Source organism: Anastrepha obliqua, chromosome 1 (assembly GCF_027943255.1).
Source record: "Anastrepha obliqua isolate idAnaObli1 chromosome 1, idAnaObli1_1.0, whole genome shotgun sequence".
Classification (NCBI taxonomy): Eukaryota; Metazoa; Arthropoda; class Insecta; order Diptera; family Tephritidae; genus Anastrepha; species Anastrepha obliqua.
In genome coordinates, this window is record NC_072892.1 from 133,971,330 (window position 1) to 133,991,525 (window position 20,196).

The following is a 20,196-nucleotide window of genomic DNA, read 5'->3' on the forward strand; positions in this document are numbered from 1 at the left end:
AATACATATTTTTATTTCTTAATTTGATTGCACATTGGCGATATGGTTGGAAAGCTGAGAAACTGTGTTGATATTTCTGTTCAGTCAAGGCGTATTGAATACGGAAGGTGACGTCCTCGCAAAACAGTTGCGCTATTTATACAAGACTGACGTCAGGCTTCTTTCCCAAACAAAACAAACAAAAGGAGGGGAAGTTACATGTTTGTGAAAATTCAGTGAATGGCTTGTTAATGTTGTGGGATCTTAGCGAAACAAATTAATGAAGACGAAGTACCGCATGCTAAATTGTGAAGGCACACATAAATACAAAGCTTTCAAGTGCGTTTTACTCGAATGACGTTGTGGCAAGAATGTGTGTGTGTATAATTCCTTTGCATGTGTGGTCTCTATTTTATATATATATAATTGGCGGGTACACCTTTTTTGGGTGTTTGGCCCGAGCTCCTTCTCCTATTTGTGGAGTGCGTCTTGATGTTATCCCACAAATGGAAAGACCTACAGTTTCAAACCGACTCCAAATAGCAGATATTTTTAACGAGGAGCTTTTTCATGGCAGAAATATACTCGGAGGCTCGAAGGGCGACCGCGGTTAGAAACAAAATTTTTTTAATTTTTGTGCTTCACCAAGATTCGAAGCAAGTCATCATTAATCGTCTAACGCCAAAACAACACTTTCAAAATATGGGGAATTTACTTTGAAAAATTCGTTTTGAATTTCGTTTCCAAAAATTAATCGGCTAAATATCGACGATATTTGGCATCAACAAGATGGCGCAACTTGCCATACATCGCGCCTAACAATCGATGTATTGCATTATTCAAGCCAAAATTTTCGCCATACAGCCAAAATTGGAGTGAACGCATGGACCGTGGATCTCGTAGCTCCAGTGGACATATATCGGATATCATATTCAAAAATAAGTGCCGCCTTAGCCGTATGGGTTAGTGCGTGAGTACCATTCGGGAGTGAGTAGGTTCAAATCTGCATGAACTTCATACATATAATAGACAAATTTTTTTCTAATAGCGGTCGCCCCTCGGCGGGTAATGGCAAACCTCCGAGTTTTTTTCTGCATTAAAAAGCTCCTGATAAAAACCACGTGCCGTTCGGAGTCGTCTTAAAACTGTAGGCCTCTCCATTTATGGAACAACATCAAGTAGCACATCACAAAAAGGAGGAGGAGCACGGTCAAACACCTAACAAAAGTGTACACAAATTATTAATTTTTTTATTGTATTATCATTTTAAGTTCTCGAGCATTTAAAAACATCCGATACATTCATAAACAACGTGCGCATGTATTACTGATTGATGTCACATTTTTATTTATTTATTTATTTATTTATTTGAACCGTTGTGAATATCCAAAAGTACATATGGAATAGCACATGACGAAATAGTTCTAGTATCGAACCGGAAAATTATTGTAAATATTTCCTACACGGTAGCTACAACCGTAAGAAGGCCCCGGAAAAGGAAAACAGTCACAATACAACACGGTACCGTGCTTCTTATGTACATACGTACATACTTAGACACAAATATATGTGTGTATGTGTGTATGTATGTATATGCATAAAGTTTGTATACGCAGTACATATACATTTGTATTTGCTCTAACTGGTATCGGCATATTCGACTTGATTTTTTGAACATCGCGGGGAGAAGCAACTCACTTTGACAAAACTTCAGCACAGCAGCGCACATCGGTGTGCCGCATAGAAGCGCAGCGTACAGTGCACTCGCAGCTATCCATCCGTACAGTTGGATGTCACCGGCAACGGCAATCATTAGCAAGACGAAAGCGTTAATAAAAAGAAGTTGTGGTAGAAGCAGACGAAGAAGAAGACTCAACATCAACAGAAGTCAACAGAAATACGACGTGTGATCTTGATCTTGATCTTCTATCATTGAATTCAGCACAGAGACAACAGAAGATACAGCCGCACTCGTCAACGGTGCTGCTACTGCTACGGTTTTACTTGTGTATCGAACTCAGCCTTATTACAAACTTTTTTCTCTAAATAAAAAACTGTGTCTTACTGTGAATGCGCCGACATATTCCTATCAGACAATATCAAATGAAACTCGTGATTAATTCTGATATTGATGCTAATAGCAGTTAAGTGTTATTGTGTTAGTGGCGTTATTATCTGCAACATGTTTATGCAAATACGTGAGTAGGTAAATATTGCAGCGATTAGATTCAACTGAAGCAAAATGAAATGTAAAAATAAACAAACTGAAGCGCAGTAGAAAAAACGTCTCACACAAACAAAACAAAAAAAAAAAAAACTAAATAAAAAAGGTGCCGCGAAACTAGCCAACAATATAGAAAACGATAATAAAAAGAAAAATAAACAAAGGTGACTTACAAACATAGAAACTTTGTATAAAAAGAGATTAGAAAAGAGAAAACACTATTTAATACTTCGATCTTTGGAAGTTATACATACATACATACACACATAGCGGCACAATGACGGCGCATGAGCAACCGATTAGCTACTTAGACAGCATCCTGAACGAGGAGGAGTCACGCTGCGAATACAGTCATCAGTGGCGCAATTTCACAATCTCACGTTCGGGCCGTTTCAAGTCAAAAAATCGTAAGCGCGACGTTGTTGATGGTAAACTATTCGATGCGGGCAATGCGCCCAATATGATGTCGGCATCGTCCAAGCCGTCGTCGGCTGCTGCCGCTACGGGTCATAGTCGTGTCATGACGTCCGCCACCATGAATCCACATTACAAGCAGGAGCCGGATAAGGTAGGACACGAAAAGTATAAACACACACATACATGCATACATACATACAAATGTATGGGTAAATAAATGCTTACACAGAAACAATATTCAGCACCTACGATATTTGTACATCTACACACACACACACACACACACACACATAAATGTATGTGTGTATGTATGTATATGCAGATGCAACTTTTTAGGCATAGTTAGGTACTATGTATGTAAGTATGTATGTATTATGCACTGCAGATGTATGGTATATTTCTACACAAGTACAAGCACACACATACATATGGCAGTAGTAGGCAGTTGTAGATTTGTATAAACGGCATTCAAATCCACGACATTTATTGTTTACTAGCTGTTGCTCTTGTTCCCTTTGTTGTTGTTGTTGTTGTTGTTGTTGAGCCCATGCAACAACACTTAAGTTGCAACAATTGTGGCCGCCACATCCGCCGCGAAGTCGGCAAAGTGTGTCGCAAGTCAGCTGGTTGGTTTTCTGGTTGGCTGGCGTTAGTCAGTCTAACTGCTTTATTGTTTGGTTAGTTGCTTGACTTATTTTATAACATATTTTGTTGTTGTTGTTCTTTGCTTATCAATTTTCCAGTGTGTGTTTTTGCTTCAATTTTTCGTGTTCGGATGCGCATACATACAAATATACATACACACATACATGCAAAGTGCATACATACGCACATAAACTCCGTTTCATACGTATAGATACAAGAGTGCTACATAGTATACTAATACATATACTCGTGCATATTATTGTATGTATGCAATCATATTATATTTCACTTTTATCTTTTATTTGCTCAGCAGAATTTCGTTCATTTGCTAAAAATAAGTGTGTGATTTTTTGCAAAACGTGCAAAAACTTATTTACTTACAGGGCCGTAGTCAGGACTTTTTTCAATGGGGTTGGGCGCTTTTTGGAGTTAACGCTTTTTTAAAACCATATTTACAGTCAATGATTTTATACCTATTTTACTGAAATACGTTACATTGCCGAGTGAATTACCATTATTTTTTATAATTTATCTATGAAAAAGTAATCGATTTTTATTTAACCCTCCTTTGGACCTTCGGTAGAGCACCCGGTTCTGGCCTTTTTCGTCCTGTTCGTTGATTCTTTTTAAGGGTTATATCCATAAATCGATAAAATATTACATTCTACCAGGAAGCTCAAGTCGTTAGTTATAATACAATAGAAATATGTTAAATTCACGTCCAAAGTCGAGAACGTCCAGTCTAGCCAGACCTCGGTGTCAAACGGAGGGTTAAAGTTGTCTCCCGTACATTTTTTCCATTCATGCGCTACCTGTCTACTACTAATTCATAGAAAATAAATAAATAATTGGCGCATGCATAAATAATTGGCGCCTATTTGAGGCGTGCGTCTTGATGTTGTTCCACAAATGGAGGCACCTACAATTTTCAGCCGACTCGGAGCGGCAGATATGTTTTTTATGAGAAGCTTTTTCATGGCAGAAATACACTCGGAGGTTTGCCATTGCCTGCCGAGAGGCGACCGCTATTAGACAAACTTTTTCTTCATTTTAATGTTTCATGCGCGGAGACTCGAACCTACGTACTCCGAATGGTAGTCACGTGCCAGTCCATTCGCCTACGGCGGCCAAACTTTTCATTTATACATCTTATACCATAAAAAGTATGCGCAGAAAATCTGATTTTCATTTTTTTTCTTTTGTATGGTGAAGCTAAGCTGTCCTAAAGCCAAAGGCCCTAGTAGCTAATGCTTGAATATTATATGTGTAATAATTATTAATTAGTTGTTACTCTTTCAAATAAATAAATAAATAAATAAATAAATAAATAAATAAATAAAAATTCTCCTAAAATGTCTTTTTCCAACAAAAATTTCATAAACGGCGGAAAATTAAAAATAACTCGGCGGATTTACTACCTTCATCAAAAAGTTCCCGGAACAATCGCCAGGTGGCGCTCACAGTCAACTGATTTGGGTTCTGCTATTGATAGGTTATTAGGTTGCCGCATCTGTGAATAGCATTTCTACCAAAATTGTATCGCCTGACATTGGCAACAGTTACGCCGTGTCGAGTAAATCTGCCCCTGCACGAGTTTACGATTTTTTAAATATGGACTTAAAATTGCAACAATGAGTTTGTATTAAATTTTGGGAGAACCTCAGAAATGTTAGAAAACTGCTTCGGTAATGATTCTCTAAATTTATGAGTGGCATTAACGCTTCAGATGAGGTCATAAGTCCATCGAGGAGGGCGAACGTAGTTGCAGAAAATATCAATAAAGTGAAAGAAAAGTTAATCAATAGACGCAAATTAACCATTAGAGGACCGACAGAGGCCTTGAACATCGCTTATGGATCCGTTCAGGGCATTGAAGTTAACGATTTGGATTTGGGCCGTATTGCTGCAAAGTTGGTGCCAAAGGAGTTAATTTCTTGGGAAAACGTTGATATCGCCAAAGACACGATTTCCAAAGCTGCATCCAACCTAATATTCATCAAACGAGACGTGGATTTAAGCAGAGCTCCGAATGAAACAACACCAAAAAATCACATCGTTTTCAGTTAAAAACGAAAGTGGTGCTCTCAGTTTTTCTGGATTATAACGTTAAAAATCACTACGGGTAACACGTTTTAACAGCCGAAAGAAAGTAATAAAAATATCGAAATATATCTGACGGCTATACCGAAAATAGTATTCCAGAAAAGTTCTAAGAGCTGGATAAAGCGCTGGCATAAGTGCGTTGCAGTTGAAGGGGCGTACTTTGAAGGCGATAATACCACTTTTGAGAAATAAATCTTAAATTTTGAATTTTCTGAATATATTCCGGGAACTTTTTGATCAAGGTGTATGTACTGTTTTTTACTGTAAAATTTTAAAATGTTTACTATCTCTCTGCATAAAGCAAATTTAATAATTATTTCCTTTTATGCACTACTGAAATTTTGAAACAAAAAGAAAATTAAAAAGAAATTCTATTTGTGCGTTTGTTCGCTGAATGCTAAGCTGACAAAGTCAATATGAAAAATTTATGCTCTCCGATTTTCATATCTCACCACGCTTTCATACATACATATTAGGCCGGGTCGATTTGTGGGGAGGCAAAAAAATCGCCCATTGCTCTGTGAAAATCATATTCTAGGGATCAAAATAAGAAACTTTGCCGAAGGAACCATACCTCTAAAACGAATTCTGATGTCCCCCAATTTGGGTCGAAATTTTTAGTTTCTTTTCTATAACTCACTTAAATTAATTTTTTCATTTACATATGTTCTTACTAAATAAATTTCTTAAGAGAAAAAATAGATATTATAAATAAATAATAAATATTATTATAAATAAATAAAAATAAAGAAAAAACATAGCCATTTAGCTGATTTTTTCATGTAAAGGCCAAAAATGGTGATATTTTGAAATGATTGTATGGGGAACCACCCAGGAGAGTTCCAGGGGGTGTGCCACTGGTATGGGTGGATCGGCCGTCTAAAGTTAGTGGGGGTCGGTCATACCTTTGGACTCGATTGGAGTACTCTAAATGGATCAAAGTTGGATTTTTCAAAATTTGCCCCTACCCAAAAGTTCGCCCCAAATTGGGGGACATCAGAATTCGTTTTAGAGGCATGGTGCCTTCGGCAAAGTTTCTTATTTTGATCCCTAGAATATGATTTTCACAGAGCAATGAGCGATTTTTAAATCGACCCGCCCTAATACATATAAATACATATTCTTACTTTGCTCTAACACCAGACCAGCACGTGCAGGGTATTTATTTGCTAGTTGTTTTATAATACAGGGAGCTCCACTTCCAAAAATTACGTATTTTCTATGGAAAGTTCACTCTTGAGGTGATTTATGATATCATACCACAATTGAGAGAATACAGAAAGCTGTGAGTATTGCGGTATCGCTAGGTAGCTTTCCGTTAATTTCACAGAATCATAGTTGTGTTAAATTTTTGTGTTTACAAACAACTTTTTGTATTCTCTTCTATATAAAATGATCCTAAACTAACTTTTCGTCTTTGTTTACAAAAGTTCGGTACCTTGACGCACCTCACCTACAGTTACGTCACACAATTGCAAGACCTAGAAGTAATAAAGTAAATAGTGCTAGACAAATTGGGTGCAAATATTTATTCCCTGCATTATACTTATAATTATAAATCAATATGTAATGTATAAAGAATAATACAAGGTGGCACGAAATTAATCACCCTCTCACAAGATGTATAATTTTTGCAAATTTGTTTTTTTATATTTTCAATTTATTTATTTCGATCTCTTTAATAACATTTAACATTATTTATACTTAAAAGTAAGATACTGTACGAGACATGCATAGAAAGCACCCAGTGGTGCAACCATTCCTCAATTCTTGCTTTGTTGATTTTCTCTTCAACCTGTTAAAGGAAATGGGATTGGTGGAGATTTCTGTAATTAAGGGGTTCGTGTGCGATTAAGGTCTTATATTGCGTGGTGATACACTCTTTTTGATTTCTTCAACTATTGTGAGAACTTTGAGATCACGGCGAATTTAGGCATTTGCGTTCATTCTCAGAGCTTTCGATTTGAATCTTTGGAGTATTTTGGTGTTTTCGTTAGCTGTTTAGGTGCCCCAGAGTTGTATGCCATTTGTCCATACTGACTTTTGGGATAGCTTAGTACAGGATGGTTCTATATGGAGAAGTCCACGTATGTGGGGAAAGTTACTGATCGCCATTCACTTGGGAGTGGCCAGGACGATTCTTCTGCATATGGTTCAAGCAGCTCACAACTCCCGGGATTAGTCCCAGTATCCCCTGGATAGCTTCCGAACACACGTTCGAGATCGAGCCAACGTGAAAAGGCGAAGCATCCCAGTATAGCTGGATGTGCGCTGGGTTTGGGACTCGCCACATAAAAATCCCCCCCAATGAAACACAAACAAAGCCTCGAATGAGAAATTCCTGTACTGATGACGATCCCTACAAACGAACTAAAGAAAACGATTTAAGGGCATGCACCTAAAATATCCAGTCCCTTAATGGGGAAGGTGCCTCTGCCCGGCAGGTTGATGTCCTCGTGAGAGTAAAGGCTGACAACGATGCGATGGACGGGGAAAGGCAGGAAAGGAGTGTCAAAAAGGAGGTCAAAATATATATTTCCGTCAATCAAAACTATTTTTTATTGATTAAAAAAAAAGTTACTAAAAAAATGGATGATGATTAATTTTGCGCCACCTTGTATTTGTATGTTCAGTATTTTTAGATACTGTAATAATAACTGCGATCTAAAAAAAAAGATTAAGATCAGTCACAAAAATATCTTTCCGTATATCCGTCAAAGTGAAAAGGTTCCATAAATCGAGTATTCATAAGGCATTGACGCTTATCTTTTTAATATTAGTTTGGGCAAAAAGAAATTTATTATTTTCTCGGTAGATAGCTGTGGTTGTCGATATCTCGTCAAGTATCGATTAAACAATTTAAAGTTTATGCTTCTTGTCCAGGTGACATTTCACACTAAAAACATTGTTTTTGCTGTTTTTTATTTGTTCGATTCAGCAAAGAGAAAATTCGGTACAGTTTTTCTTTGACAAAGACGGAAATGCAAGCCAGGCTGCAAGCCACTGAAATTTTGAATGGTTCTTATGGTGCCGATACTTAGCAGTTAATTACGTGCAATTTTGGTTTCGTTGATTCCGTCTAGTCTTTGTCAAATCCATGAATCACTTCTTCAGTTTCCAAATAAAATCTACCGTCAGCACCCTTTGAGGCTAAACTACTCGGTCTTTGTTTCCAGACGAATTTCTCCCAAATAAATTGAGAAAAGAATCATTCTACAGCACATGAGATAGCAAGTATTTTATGGAAGAAATATTTGGGGAAGTTGTTGTTTTTTGGTAAAGCTTATTGAGAGTTTGCAACACGTTTGCTTGGCGTTTATTCTTACAAAAAGAAAATTGTGAGATAAGCATTGCCATGCGAATGAATACGGCCCTGTGCACCCCTACATATAAGCCTGTATTTATGTATGTGCATACATATAGTACATTGCAATCAGTGTTATCAGTGTAAGTCTTTATGAATATACTCATGCATGTGCATGCACATACATATGTACATATAAATATGAGAGTCACTATCACTTATCTGTTAGTTATAAGCTACAATGTATTCATTTACACTTCACTGCTATAAATAATGCAGACCGCACATAAAGTCACTCTCAGAAAAGGTAAAAGACCACCCAACACAAATTTAGCAAATGCGCTTTAATTTACGTGCCTCCGTTTCAATATTTTTGCATACACATTTGTGTACATATATTAATTTGCTTCTAAATTTAATCTTCTCATATTTAATTGAAGGCGATAAGGTGTCCAAGAAGTATACTTCAATTTTTTGTATGCAATCGCCTACGTACATTCATTCAAACATATGTATGTAGGTATGTATGTATATATGTACGCTAACGAACCACGAAAACGGAAGTCTGTCGATATGGTTGCGAAACCTTTTACTGTTTACAATAATAAACACAAGTCACATTCATGTGTGTGCATGTAGGTATGAAGGTATGTAAGTGAATATAAAAAGCTTTTCATTATAACAGGCATTCACTAATTTCGCAACTGCAAAAAATCCATGAAAATTTCTTGTTTAAGGCTTTTGCAAGTGTTTCATTTTATAGTCGATATACATATATATGTATGTGTGTAAGTAAATAAGTCTGTATGGATATATGTACCTGCATACATACACATAAATGTGAGTGTTATTTCCCGGATCGTAATCATCTGCTAACGTTTATGTGCTAACTTTGTTTAATAAATAAAATTTGTTAAACAATGGAGGTATTAATAAGAGCATTCCCACCTTTTACTTGTATTTTGTAACATCCAAAGGAGGTGTGCCAGCTGCAGGCACACATATTCAAACGTACATACACACATACGTGCATACATATGAATATGTATACATTTGATTGAAATAGCGAAAAAATCGATTTGTTCATATAAGTCGGTCGGAGCGGGCATTTACCTGTGGTTGCAATAATTCAAGCTAAATTTATCCTACAGAAAAATTTACAGTCATATGACCCACCATCTGATCAACAGTGATGATTCAAGATCGATATCTAAGGTCTGATTGGCTAAGTCGGATGTATTTTGTTGATTGCATTTGATTTTCCGTCCAATTCTAAGCATTCTCTCTAATTGGTTCTTAATGATCTTATGATTATCATTTTCTTGTAAAGAAAATTTGACAATTTAGAGAAAAAATTTACAGTTTTCTATTTAAGAAAAACAAAATCAAATCAGCTGCTCTACTGATACTATCTGTTCAATGTGCCTTGTACCAGACTAAGGCGAATCTGTGATAGGTGGTGAGACTTGTCGAATGGCAAAAGTGGTCTCTTCTTTAGTGATGCACACGACAGCACCAGAAAAAAATTCCTTATCAGTTTGATATTGGCTCAAATTGGATTTCAAAAATGCATAGATATGCTTTTGCTCTTGCTTCATCTGATAGGACGGCTACACTTTTAAAGGGTGGGGGAATAGCACATTCGGTGCTCAAATTCCCACTGGATTTGTATTTCTTGAAGACTCCAACTTGTAACATTTCTAAAGTATCTGACACGGCTAAGGTTTTAAAACTTGCAAAATAATTGTGTGGAGCGAATGTACAATGGCTTATAAGAAATCACTTCAAGCGTTTGATCGAACTCTGAAAGATTTGCAATGAAATGCACAGTCGTTCTTTGACGTTCTTATTTTATTGACTTTCAGCACCTACCTACATATGTACATACATCAACCCTAGATGATGAGCTAAGTGCTTGCCTCAAATCATCGCGCCTTTGGAGACATGCCAAAAACTCACATTACACGGCCCGGCACTCGAAGTGTGACCAATTAAAAAGGCCATAAATTTTGGTTGGGAAAATTACTTTTTTCCAATTCAAAGTAAAAAATGTGTGAAAATCATACAAAATTAAGAATTAATTTACTTTTGCTCGATATGACCACCTTTTGCCTTGACTGTGGTCTTGAGACGGCCCAGAAACGATTCGCAAGCTGTCCGAAAGTAACTTACACGTATTTTGGCCCACTCGCGGATAAGGACTTTTTTCAGTGCCTCGAGACTGGTGAATCCTTTAGTTCGGGCCTTGCTCTCCAAAATGGCCTAAAGAGAATAGTCCATCGGACTAAATTCGCATCTGGTGAACTTGAGAGCCATTGTTTGGCCGTTATGATGTTCGGAACGTTGTTTTTTAGCCATTCTTGGTTCACTCGAGCTTTGCGAGATGGTGCCGAGTCCTGTTGGAACGTATGTATTTGTCTGCCCACGACTTCAAAGCAACCTTCAGAATACTTTCCCGATAATATTTCGCATTTACCTTAACGCCAGGTTTGATGTCAACGATTGGAGAGCGCCCATCTACGATTACAGGGGCCCAACCCCTTACCTGTGGCGGGTGTTGCCTCCTGGTGGCCAATCGATAACTCAAATTCTCGTATGAACGGTCGGTCAAAATAAACTCTATCGTTTTGGGAGTTTACGAATTGCTCATGTGAAAAATTTTCTCGTCAGAAAACACAATGCTCGAAAATTGACCGCTTTCGGCCAAGCAAAGCAACTCCTTCGCTCTCTCAAGTCTAACTTGTTGCTACTTTGGTGTGAGATCAGACGCCTTTTGGATCTTGTAAGACTTGACTTTGAGATAATTTTTCAGTATGCGGTAATGCTACGGTGAGATATTTTCAGTTCTTTCATGATTTGATTGGCACTTCATCGGGGACGTTGCCGACCAGTTTTCCCAATCCATTCTTCCCAAAACTTTTTTCCCAATGCTTACCCAAAGGCAAATGTTCCCAAATTTTTTCATCCAAACTGTTTTTCCCAAGACTTTTTTCCCAAATACATTTTTTTCCAAAGAGCAAAAAATTATTTATTAATGATATAAAAATTATAAAATGTGTAAAAATTCTTTAGAGGAGTTCTACGCAAAAATACGGTGGATTGCGTAGCCGGAGCTGGACTGATTAGGGTTATTTTTTTGAAGCGCGGCCGAAGGCCGCCCACGCAAAAAGGAGTTCTACGCAAAAAAAAAGACAAGTTTGGGAAAAATAGGATTTTAATTGAATTGGGAAAATTGTTTTTGGGAAAATTGGTTTGGGAGTTATTTTATTGGGAACAAAAGTTTTGGGAAAAATGACTTTTGGAAAAAATGGATTGGGAAAAGTGTACCGTAACCCATCGGGAATTTCGTTCAAGTCGCTTCTTTACTTTTTGAACCATTTCACGTAGTGTTGCAGTATTTTGATGACCACCCCCATGATGTTTCACGATGCTCTCATATGTTGAACATTAGTGAAGATAAAGTACCAGTTGATACTACCACAAAATGTATTTAATTTCCTTTGAATTTCTGTGTCATTGTGCCATCCATTAAGCAACTCATTCTGAAAGGTTCTCTGCGAATTACCACCAACTATAAAAAAAGAGGTTGTCTGTAAAGTCGGTTTACTGACGATAGCTTAACGTGATAACGTCATAAGAAAATACTGATTGAATGGTTGCATTTTCAAAAGAAAATTTTAATTTTATTTGTTTGATAGATATTTTGTATGGATATAGAGAATGAGTTAACATTAACATAACATAATATACTTTAACATAACATAACATAACATAACATAACATAACACAACACAACATAACATAACATAACATAACATAACATAACATAACATAACATAACATAACATAACATAACATAACATAACATAACATAACATAACATAACATAACATAACATAACATAACATAACATAACATAACATAACATAACATAACATAACATAACATAACATAACATAACATAACATAACATACCATAACATAACATTACATTACATTACATTACATAACATAACAAATTACCCCGTATTAAAGCACTTATCAACAGCTTTCATTTGATACCCATATTGTACATACACAACCAAAGGTTACCCGGGTCCACGTTTTGACCTATATCTCGAGACCCCAGTCACGGAGCGGCATGAAAAATACTCTGTACTAAAGCATTCACCAACAGCTTTCATTTGATACCCATATTGTACATACACGTCCGAAGGTTACCCGGGTCCACGTTTTCACCTATATCTTGAGACCCTATCTACCAATAGGTATTCAAACTATACGGAAATCATCTTCAATACCTACTTAACAATGTGTGTAAGTTTGGTTTAATTCGGTTCAAAGACACGGCGGGTCCACGTTTTGGCATATATTTCGAAACCCTAGTCATCAATAGGTATGAAAATTACCCCGTATTAAAGCACTTATCAACAGCTTTCATTTGATATCCATATTGTACAAACACATTCTAGGGTCCACGTTTTGGTCTCTATCTCGAGACCCTAGTCACGGAGCAGATGGAATTACTCTGAACTAAAGCATTCACCAACAGCTTCCATTTGATACCCATATTGTACATACACATCCGAAGGTTACCCGGGTCCACGTTTTGACCTATATCTCGAGATCCTATCTACCAATAGGTATTCAAACTATACGGAAATCATCTTCAATACCTACTTAACAATGTGTGTAAGTTTGGTTTAATTCGGTTCAAAGACACGGCGGGTCCACGTTTTGGCATATATTTCGAGACCCTAGTCATCAATAGGTATGAAAATTACCCCGTATTAAAACACTTATCAACAGCTTTCATTTGATATCCATATTGTACAAACACATTCTAGGGTCCACGTTTTGGTCTCTATCTCGAGACCCTAGTCACGGAACGGATGGAAATACTCTGAACTAAAGCATTCACCAACAGCTTCCATTTGATACCCATATTGTACATACACATCCGAAGGTTACCCGGGTCAACGTTTTGACCTATATCTCGAGACCCTATCTACCAATAGGTATTCAAACTATACGGAAATCATCTTCAATATCTACTTAACAATGTGTGTAAGTTTGGTTTAATTCGGTTCAAAGACACGGCGGGTCCACGTTTTGGCATATATTTCGAGACCCTAGTCATCAATAGGTATGAAAATTACCCCGTATTAAAACACTTATCAACAGCTTTCATTTGATACCCATATTGTACATACACATCCGAAGGTTACCCGGGTCCACGTTTTGACCTATATCTCGAGCCCTATTTCCAAAATAAAATATAATCCTTGTTACTCGTGATGTAGCTTTCGAATGGTGAAAGAATTTTTAAAATCGGTCCAGTAGTTTTTGAGCCTATTCATTACAACCAAACAAACAAAGTTTTCCTCTTTATAATATTAGTATAGATATGGTAAATATTACCATACATTTTTTCCTTCAGATATAATAAAAAAATAATAATAATAACATTAAAACAACAGGTATTATTAACAAACTTGGTTTTATTTGAAATTCTTCAAGTAAATCAAAATAATAATAATCAATAAGAAGGCATATGCCAATACAAATACGTGAATTTATATATGTACATATGCGCATATACATACATACATATATACGCTCACTTAAGTAGGGGAGAGCAAGATGTCGAACGTTGCCGTTCGTTTGCTTTGTTTGCTTTGTCGTTCCTTCCGCTCTTTCGCTTGCAGTTCATTCAATGCAATGAGCAAGGTAACACTAATATGAGCAAGGTAACATTAATGAGCAAGGTAACACTAAAGAGCAAGGTAACACTAATATGAGCAAGGTAACACTAATATGAGCAAGGTAACACTAATGAGCAAGGTAACACTAATGAGCAAGGTAACACTAAAGAGCAAGGTAACACTAATATGAGCAAGGTAACACTAATATGAGCAAGGTAACACTAAAGAGCAAGGTAACACTAATGAGCAAGGTAACACTAAAGAGCAAGGTAACACTAATATGAGCAAGGTAACACTAATATGAGCAAGGTAACTACATATGAACAGTAATGAGCAAGGTAACGACACATTTTTTCGTGCGTGCAGCCTGTTAAATCGAATTATAAGACGTTATCACGTCAAAAACTGTAAATGGATACTTGGCTTAAAAAAACACTGACTCAACCAAACAATTTAAGAAGCGATCCTGTTGCCTGTAAATCTATTTATTACGTCATGAATGCAGACGAAGTTGTAAATTATCCTATCGGGTTATTAATATCATTGGATCTTTCTTGTGTGCCAAATTTTCACTCAAAGTCGAAAGGAGAAGATTTGCGCATTCCACACACGCCCATTATTCCGATTGTTGTGCAATTTTAGTTCAACTTTTTTTTAACATTCGTCTTGCATTCTCTATGACCATTGACAAGACTCCAAGGCACGTTAAGTGTGCGGATGAAATCTAGAATATTCCTGTTTTGGAATTAACTGCATGGGCAATTGAAGTATGCATGCTCACGAATTGGAAAACCAAAAAATTTATTAATTTTTGCTGAAGGCGGAGAAAAAAAAAATTAATTTCAAATGATAAGTCCACAATTACTTTCCCTGCGGCAGCAAAGCGCCGGATGCCAGCTGGTATATGACTAAAGTATATTTAAAAACAATACAATATTTACTCATTTTTCACGTGCATGGCTGATTGTAGATACCTATTTGTGTGCGCGTTTATTTGATAGCCCCAATTTCCTAGAAAACTTTAATTTTATGTTTGCAAGTGTCTCATCTTGTTCGGCTGCGGCGAGTTCGAAGGGTCAACAACATTCTTGTATTTTTTTAAGATCATGTAATTGTTTAATTTAAACAGCCATGTGCACATGCGTACATATTTACATACAGGTGTAGTTGTGTAAGTGGAATTATACGCTGAACTGAAAGAGAAGCTCATCTGGGATTAAACATAAGCCTAAACATAAACATTAACTTAAAAGCTCATAGGTATTTCTTGTTCGGAGTTAGAATGAAATCTTATTCGGATTTTCAAAATTATTAAAAAAAACTTTTTTGGTACTAAACAGACTGCCAGTTACCAACAGAACAGCAGAAGTTACTTCTAACAGCGTTCTTCCCTCTACTGGCAATGGTTAATCACCGAGATAATAAAGACGAACACCGCAATTCAGAGAAAAGCAACTCAGTCTAAGCACCTGCATATTGTAGTGTTTTTGTGAAATATTTTTTCATTACACATAGATACGTATGTATGTATGTACATATGTGCATATATTTATAACTCCAAGTCTAGTTATGGAATTGGTAAACTGATAGTGGCAATTATAAAATAATAAGAGAGACAATGAGTTCGGTAATACAGGGTCCGGCACCCGAAGTGTAACCAACTTCAGACAGCTCGCGCAGCTCGATTGTTCGTGAGCTCGAGCCCCATAAAGTACATAAAGTTTTTTTTTATTGCACTATTATATATATATATATATATAATTGGCGCGTATACCCTTTTTTTTTTAGTGTTTGGCCGAGCTGCTCCTCCTATTTGTGGTGTGCGTCTTGATGTTGTTCCACAAATGGAGGGACCTACAGTTGCAAGCCGACTCCGAATGGCAATATTTTTATGAGGAGCTTTTTCATGGCAGAAATACATTCGGAGGTTTGCCATTGCCTGCCGAGGGGCGACCGCTATTAGAAAAATATTTTGACGTGATAACGTCTTATAATTCGATTTAACAGGCTGCACGCACGAAAAAATGTGTCGTTACCTTGCTCATTACTGTTCATATGTAGTTACCTTGCTCATTGCCGTTACCTTGCTCATATTAGTGTTACCTTGCTCATTACTGTTCATATGTAGTTACCTTGCTCATATTAGTGTTACCTTGCTCATTGCCGTTACCTTGCTCATATTAGTGTTACCTTGCTCATTAGTGTTACCTTGCTCATATTAGTGTTACCTTGCTCATTGCCGCTACCTTGCTCATTGCATTGAATGAACTGCAAGCGAAAGGGCGGAACGAACGACAAAGCAAACAAAGCAAACGAACGGCAACGTTCGACATCTTGCTCTCTCCTACTTAAGTGAGCGTATATATGTATGTATGTATATGCGCAAATGTACATATATAAATTCACGTATTTGTATTTGCATATGCCTTCTTATTGATTATTATTAATTTGATTCACTTGAAGAATTTAAAATAAAACCAAGTTTGTTAACAATGCCCGTTGTTTTAATGTTATTATTATTAATTTTTTTATTATATATGAAGGAAAAAATGTATGGTAATATTTACCATATACCTTATAAGATATGTTGTCTATACTAATATTATAAAGAGGAAAACTTTGTTTGTTTGTAATGAAGAGGCTCAAAAACTACTGGACCGATTTTAAAAATTCTTTCATCATTCGAAAGCTACATCCTCCACGAGTAACATGGATTATATTTTATTTTGGAAATAGGGCTCGAGATATAGGTCAAAACGTGGACCCTAGAATGTGTTTGTACAATATGGATATCAAATTGAAGCTGTTGGTGAATGCTTTAGTACAGAGTATTTTTCATGCCGCTCCGTGACTGGGGTCTCGAGATATAGGTCAAAACGTGGACCCGGGTAACCTTTGGTTGTGTATGTACAATATGGGTATCAAATGAAAGCTGTTGATAAGTGCTTTAATACGGGGTAGTTTTCATACCTATTGATGACTAGGGTCTCGAAATATATGCCAAAACGTGGACCCGCCGTGTCTTTGAACCGAATTAAACCAAACTTACACACATTGTTAAGTAGGTATTGAAGATGATTTCCGTATAGTTTGAATACCTATTGGTAGATAGGGTCTCAAGATATAGGTGAAAACGTGGACCCGGGTAACCTTCGGACGTGTATGTACAATATGGGTATCAAATGAAAGCTGTTGGTGAATGCTTTAGTACAGAGTATTTTTCATGCCGCTCCGTGACTGGGGTCTCGAGATATAGGTCAAAACGTGGACCCGGGTAACCTTTAGTTGTGTATGTACAATATGGGTATCAAATGAAAGCTGTTGATAAGTGCTTTAATACGGGGTAATTTGTTATGTTATGTAATGAAATGTAATGTAATGTTATGTTATGGTATGTTATGTTATGTTATGTTATGTTATGTTATGTTATGTTATGTTATGTTATGTTATGTTATGTTATGCTATGTTATGTTATGTTATGTTATGTTATGTTATGTTATGTTATGTTATGTTATGTTATGTTATGTTATGTTATGTTATGTTATGTTATGTTATGTTATGTTATGTTATGTTATGTTATGTTATGTTATGTTATGCTATGTTATGTTATGTTATGTTATGTTATGTTATGTTATGTTATGTTATGTTATGTTAAGTTATGTTATGTTATGTTATGTTATGTTATGTTATGTTATGTTATGTTATGTTATGTTATGTTATGTTATGTTATGTTATGTTATGTTATGTTATGTTATGTTATGTTATGTTATGTTATGTTATGTTATGTTATGTTATGTTATGTTATGTTATGTTATGTTATGTTATGTTATGTTATGTTATGTTATGTTAAAGTATATTATGTTATGTTAATGTTAACTCATTCTCTATATCCATACAAAATATCTATCAAACAAATAAAATTAAAATTTTCTTTTGAAAATGCAACCATTCAATCAGTATTTTCTTATGACGTTATCACGTTAAGCTATCGTCAGTAAACCGACTTTACAGACAACCTCTTTTTTTTTATTAATTTTGGTGTTTCACCGAGATTCGAACCTACGTTCTCTCTGTTTACACTATTACTCGTTACAATTATACTGGTAGGATCGCGAAAGGTCACGGAGATGGTCATCAAAAGACTGCAAAAGACGTGAAATGGTTCAAAAAGTGAAGAAGTGACTTGAGCGAAGTCCCCGACGAAGTGTCAATAAAATGACGAAAGAACTGAAACTATCTGACCGTAGCATGCGCCGGATACTGAAAAATGATCTCAAAGTCAAGCCTTACTAGATCTAAAAGGCGATGAGCTCACACCAAAACAGCAACAAGTCAGACTTGAGAGAGCGAAAGAGTTGCTTCGCTGGCCGAAAGCGGTCATTTTCCGAACATTGTTTTTCTGATGAGAAAATTTTTCAAATTGAGCAATTCGTAAACTTCCACAACGACGAGCCTGGCGACAAAGTAAATGCGAAATATTATCAGGAAAGTATTCTGGAGGGCAGACAAACATTTCAATGGCAGACCATGGACGTTTCAACAGGACACGGCACTGTCTCACCGCGAGTGCGCCAAAATACCTGCAAGTCACATTAGGGCAGCTTGCGATTTGTTTCTGGATCGTCTCAAGACCACAGTCAAAGCAAAAGGTGGTCACATCGAGCAAAAGTAAATTGATTCTTAATTTTGTATTATTTTCACACATTTTTTACTATGAATTGAAAAAGTAATTTTCCAAACTAAATGTATAGCCTTTTTAATTGTTTACACTTCGAGTGCCGGACCCTGTAATATACTAGTATACATTTTTTTTAGCCACGGATACATCTAATTTTCTCGATACCGATCTTGAAAAAACATGAACTATGGGGTATGTGCTGGCGTATGTTGAATAACACTATTCCGTTTTCCAAGAATGATAGAAACAAGATTGCGCCCATCAGAGACGGGACGTTACATTAATCAAGTTGTGCAGTGTTGCCAACTCTTTCGTCTTCCCAATAAATTGAGTGCTTTTTTATACCTAAAATGCGAAAATTTTTTAGTTTGGGTTTTTTTTTGCTTTTTTTTATTAGAAGCTATCAAAACTGCAAGTGAAAAAAAAATGTAGCCAATCACCCCAGGTACCCCAAATTTGTTGTAAAAATGTAAATTATACTGGTAATTATCATATTGCGTTCTTCCAAATTGTATCCACTTGGACACTGCCTCCGCTCTAACAAATTAAAAAAATAAAAATAAATAAATAATTGGCGCATACACATCTTTTAGGTATTTGGCAGAGCTCCTCCTCTTATTTGTGATGTGCGTCTGGATGTTGACCTACAGTTTTTAGCCGACTCCGAACGGTAGATGGTTTTTTATGAGAAGCTTTTTCATTGCAGAAATACACTCGGAGGCTTGCCATTGACTGCCTAGGGGCGACCGCTCTAATATTATATATTAGTTTAAGGAAAAAGAAATCCATTATTTTTGCGTAACAATTTTTGCGCAAATGGTTTGAAACTGTTTTAGGATCGATCTTTAAGCTCCTGGGCGAAGCTACGACTACTAACATGGCGGCCAACTTCGATTATTTCTATGATTTTATCAACATTTTCTTTAATATTAAAAATGCATAAACGGAATCGACGAAACCAAATTGCACGTAAATTGTCACAGCATCAGCACCATAAGCACCATTCACAATTTCTGCGGCCTGGCTTGCATTTTCATTGCTCGCCTTTATCAAAGAAAAACTGTAAAATTTACCGAATTTTCTCTTTGTCGACTTCCATTGTTAACACCCTGTAGCTCACAACTGAATGAAGCAAACAAAA

At 36.4% G+C, this 20,196-nt stretch overlaps 1 protein-coding gene across 1 annotated transcript in view; it reads left to right on the top strand.

The window, feature by feature from the left end:
- Nucleotides 1-1,711: 1,711 nt before the first annotated feature.
- LOC129236180 (uncharacterized) overlaps nucleotides 1,712-20,196 on the top strand; it is a 33,375-nt gene continuing 14,890 nt past the window's right edge. Inside the window, exon 1 of the mRNA XM_054870417.1 lies at nucleotides 1,712-2,771. Coding sequence (XP_054726392.1) covers nucleotides 2,481-2,771 — 291 coding nt within the window. The 5' untranslated portion in view covers nucleotides 1,712-2,480. The remainder of the gene's footprint in view (nucleotides 2,772-20,196) is intronic.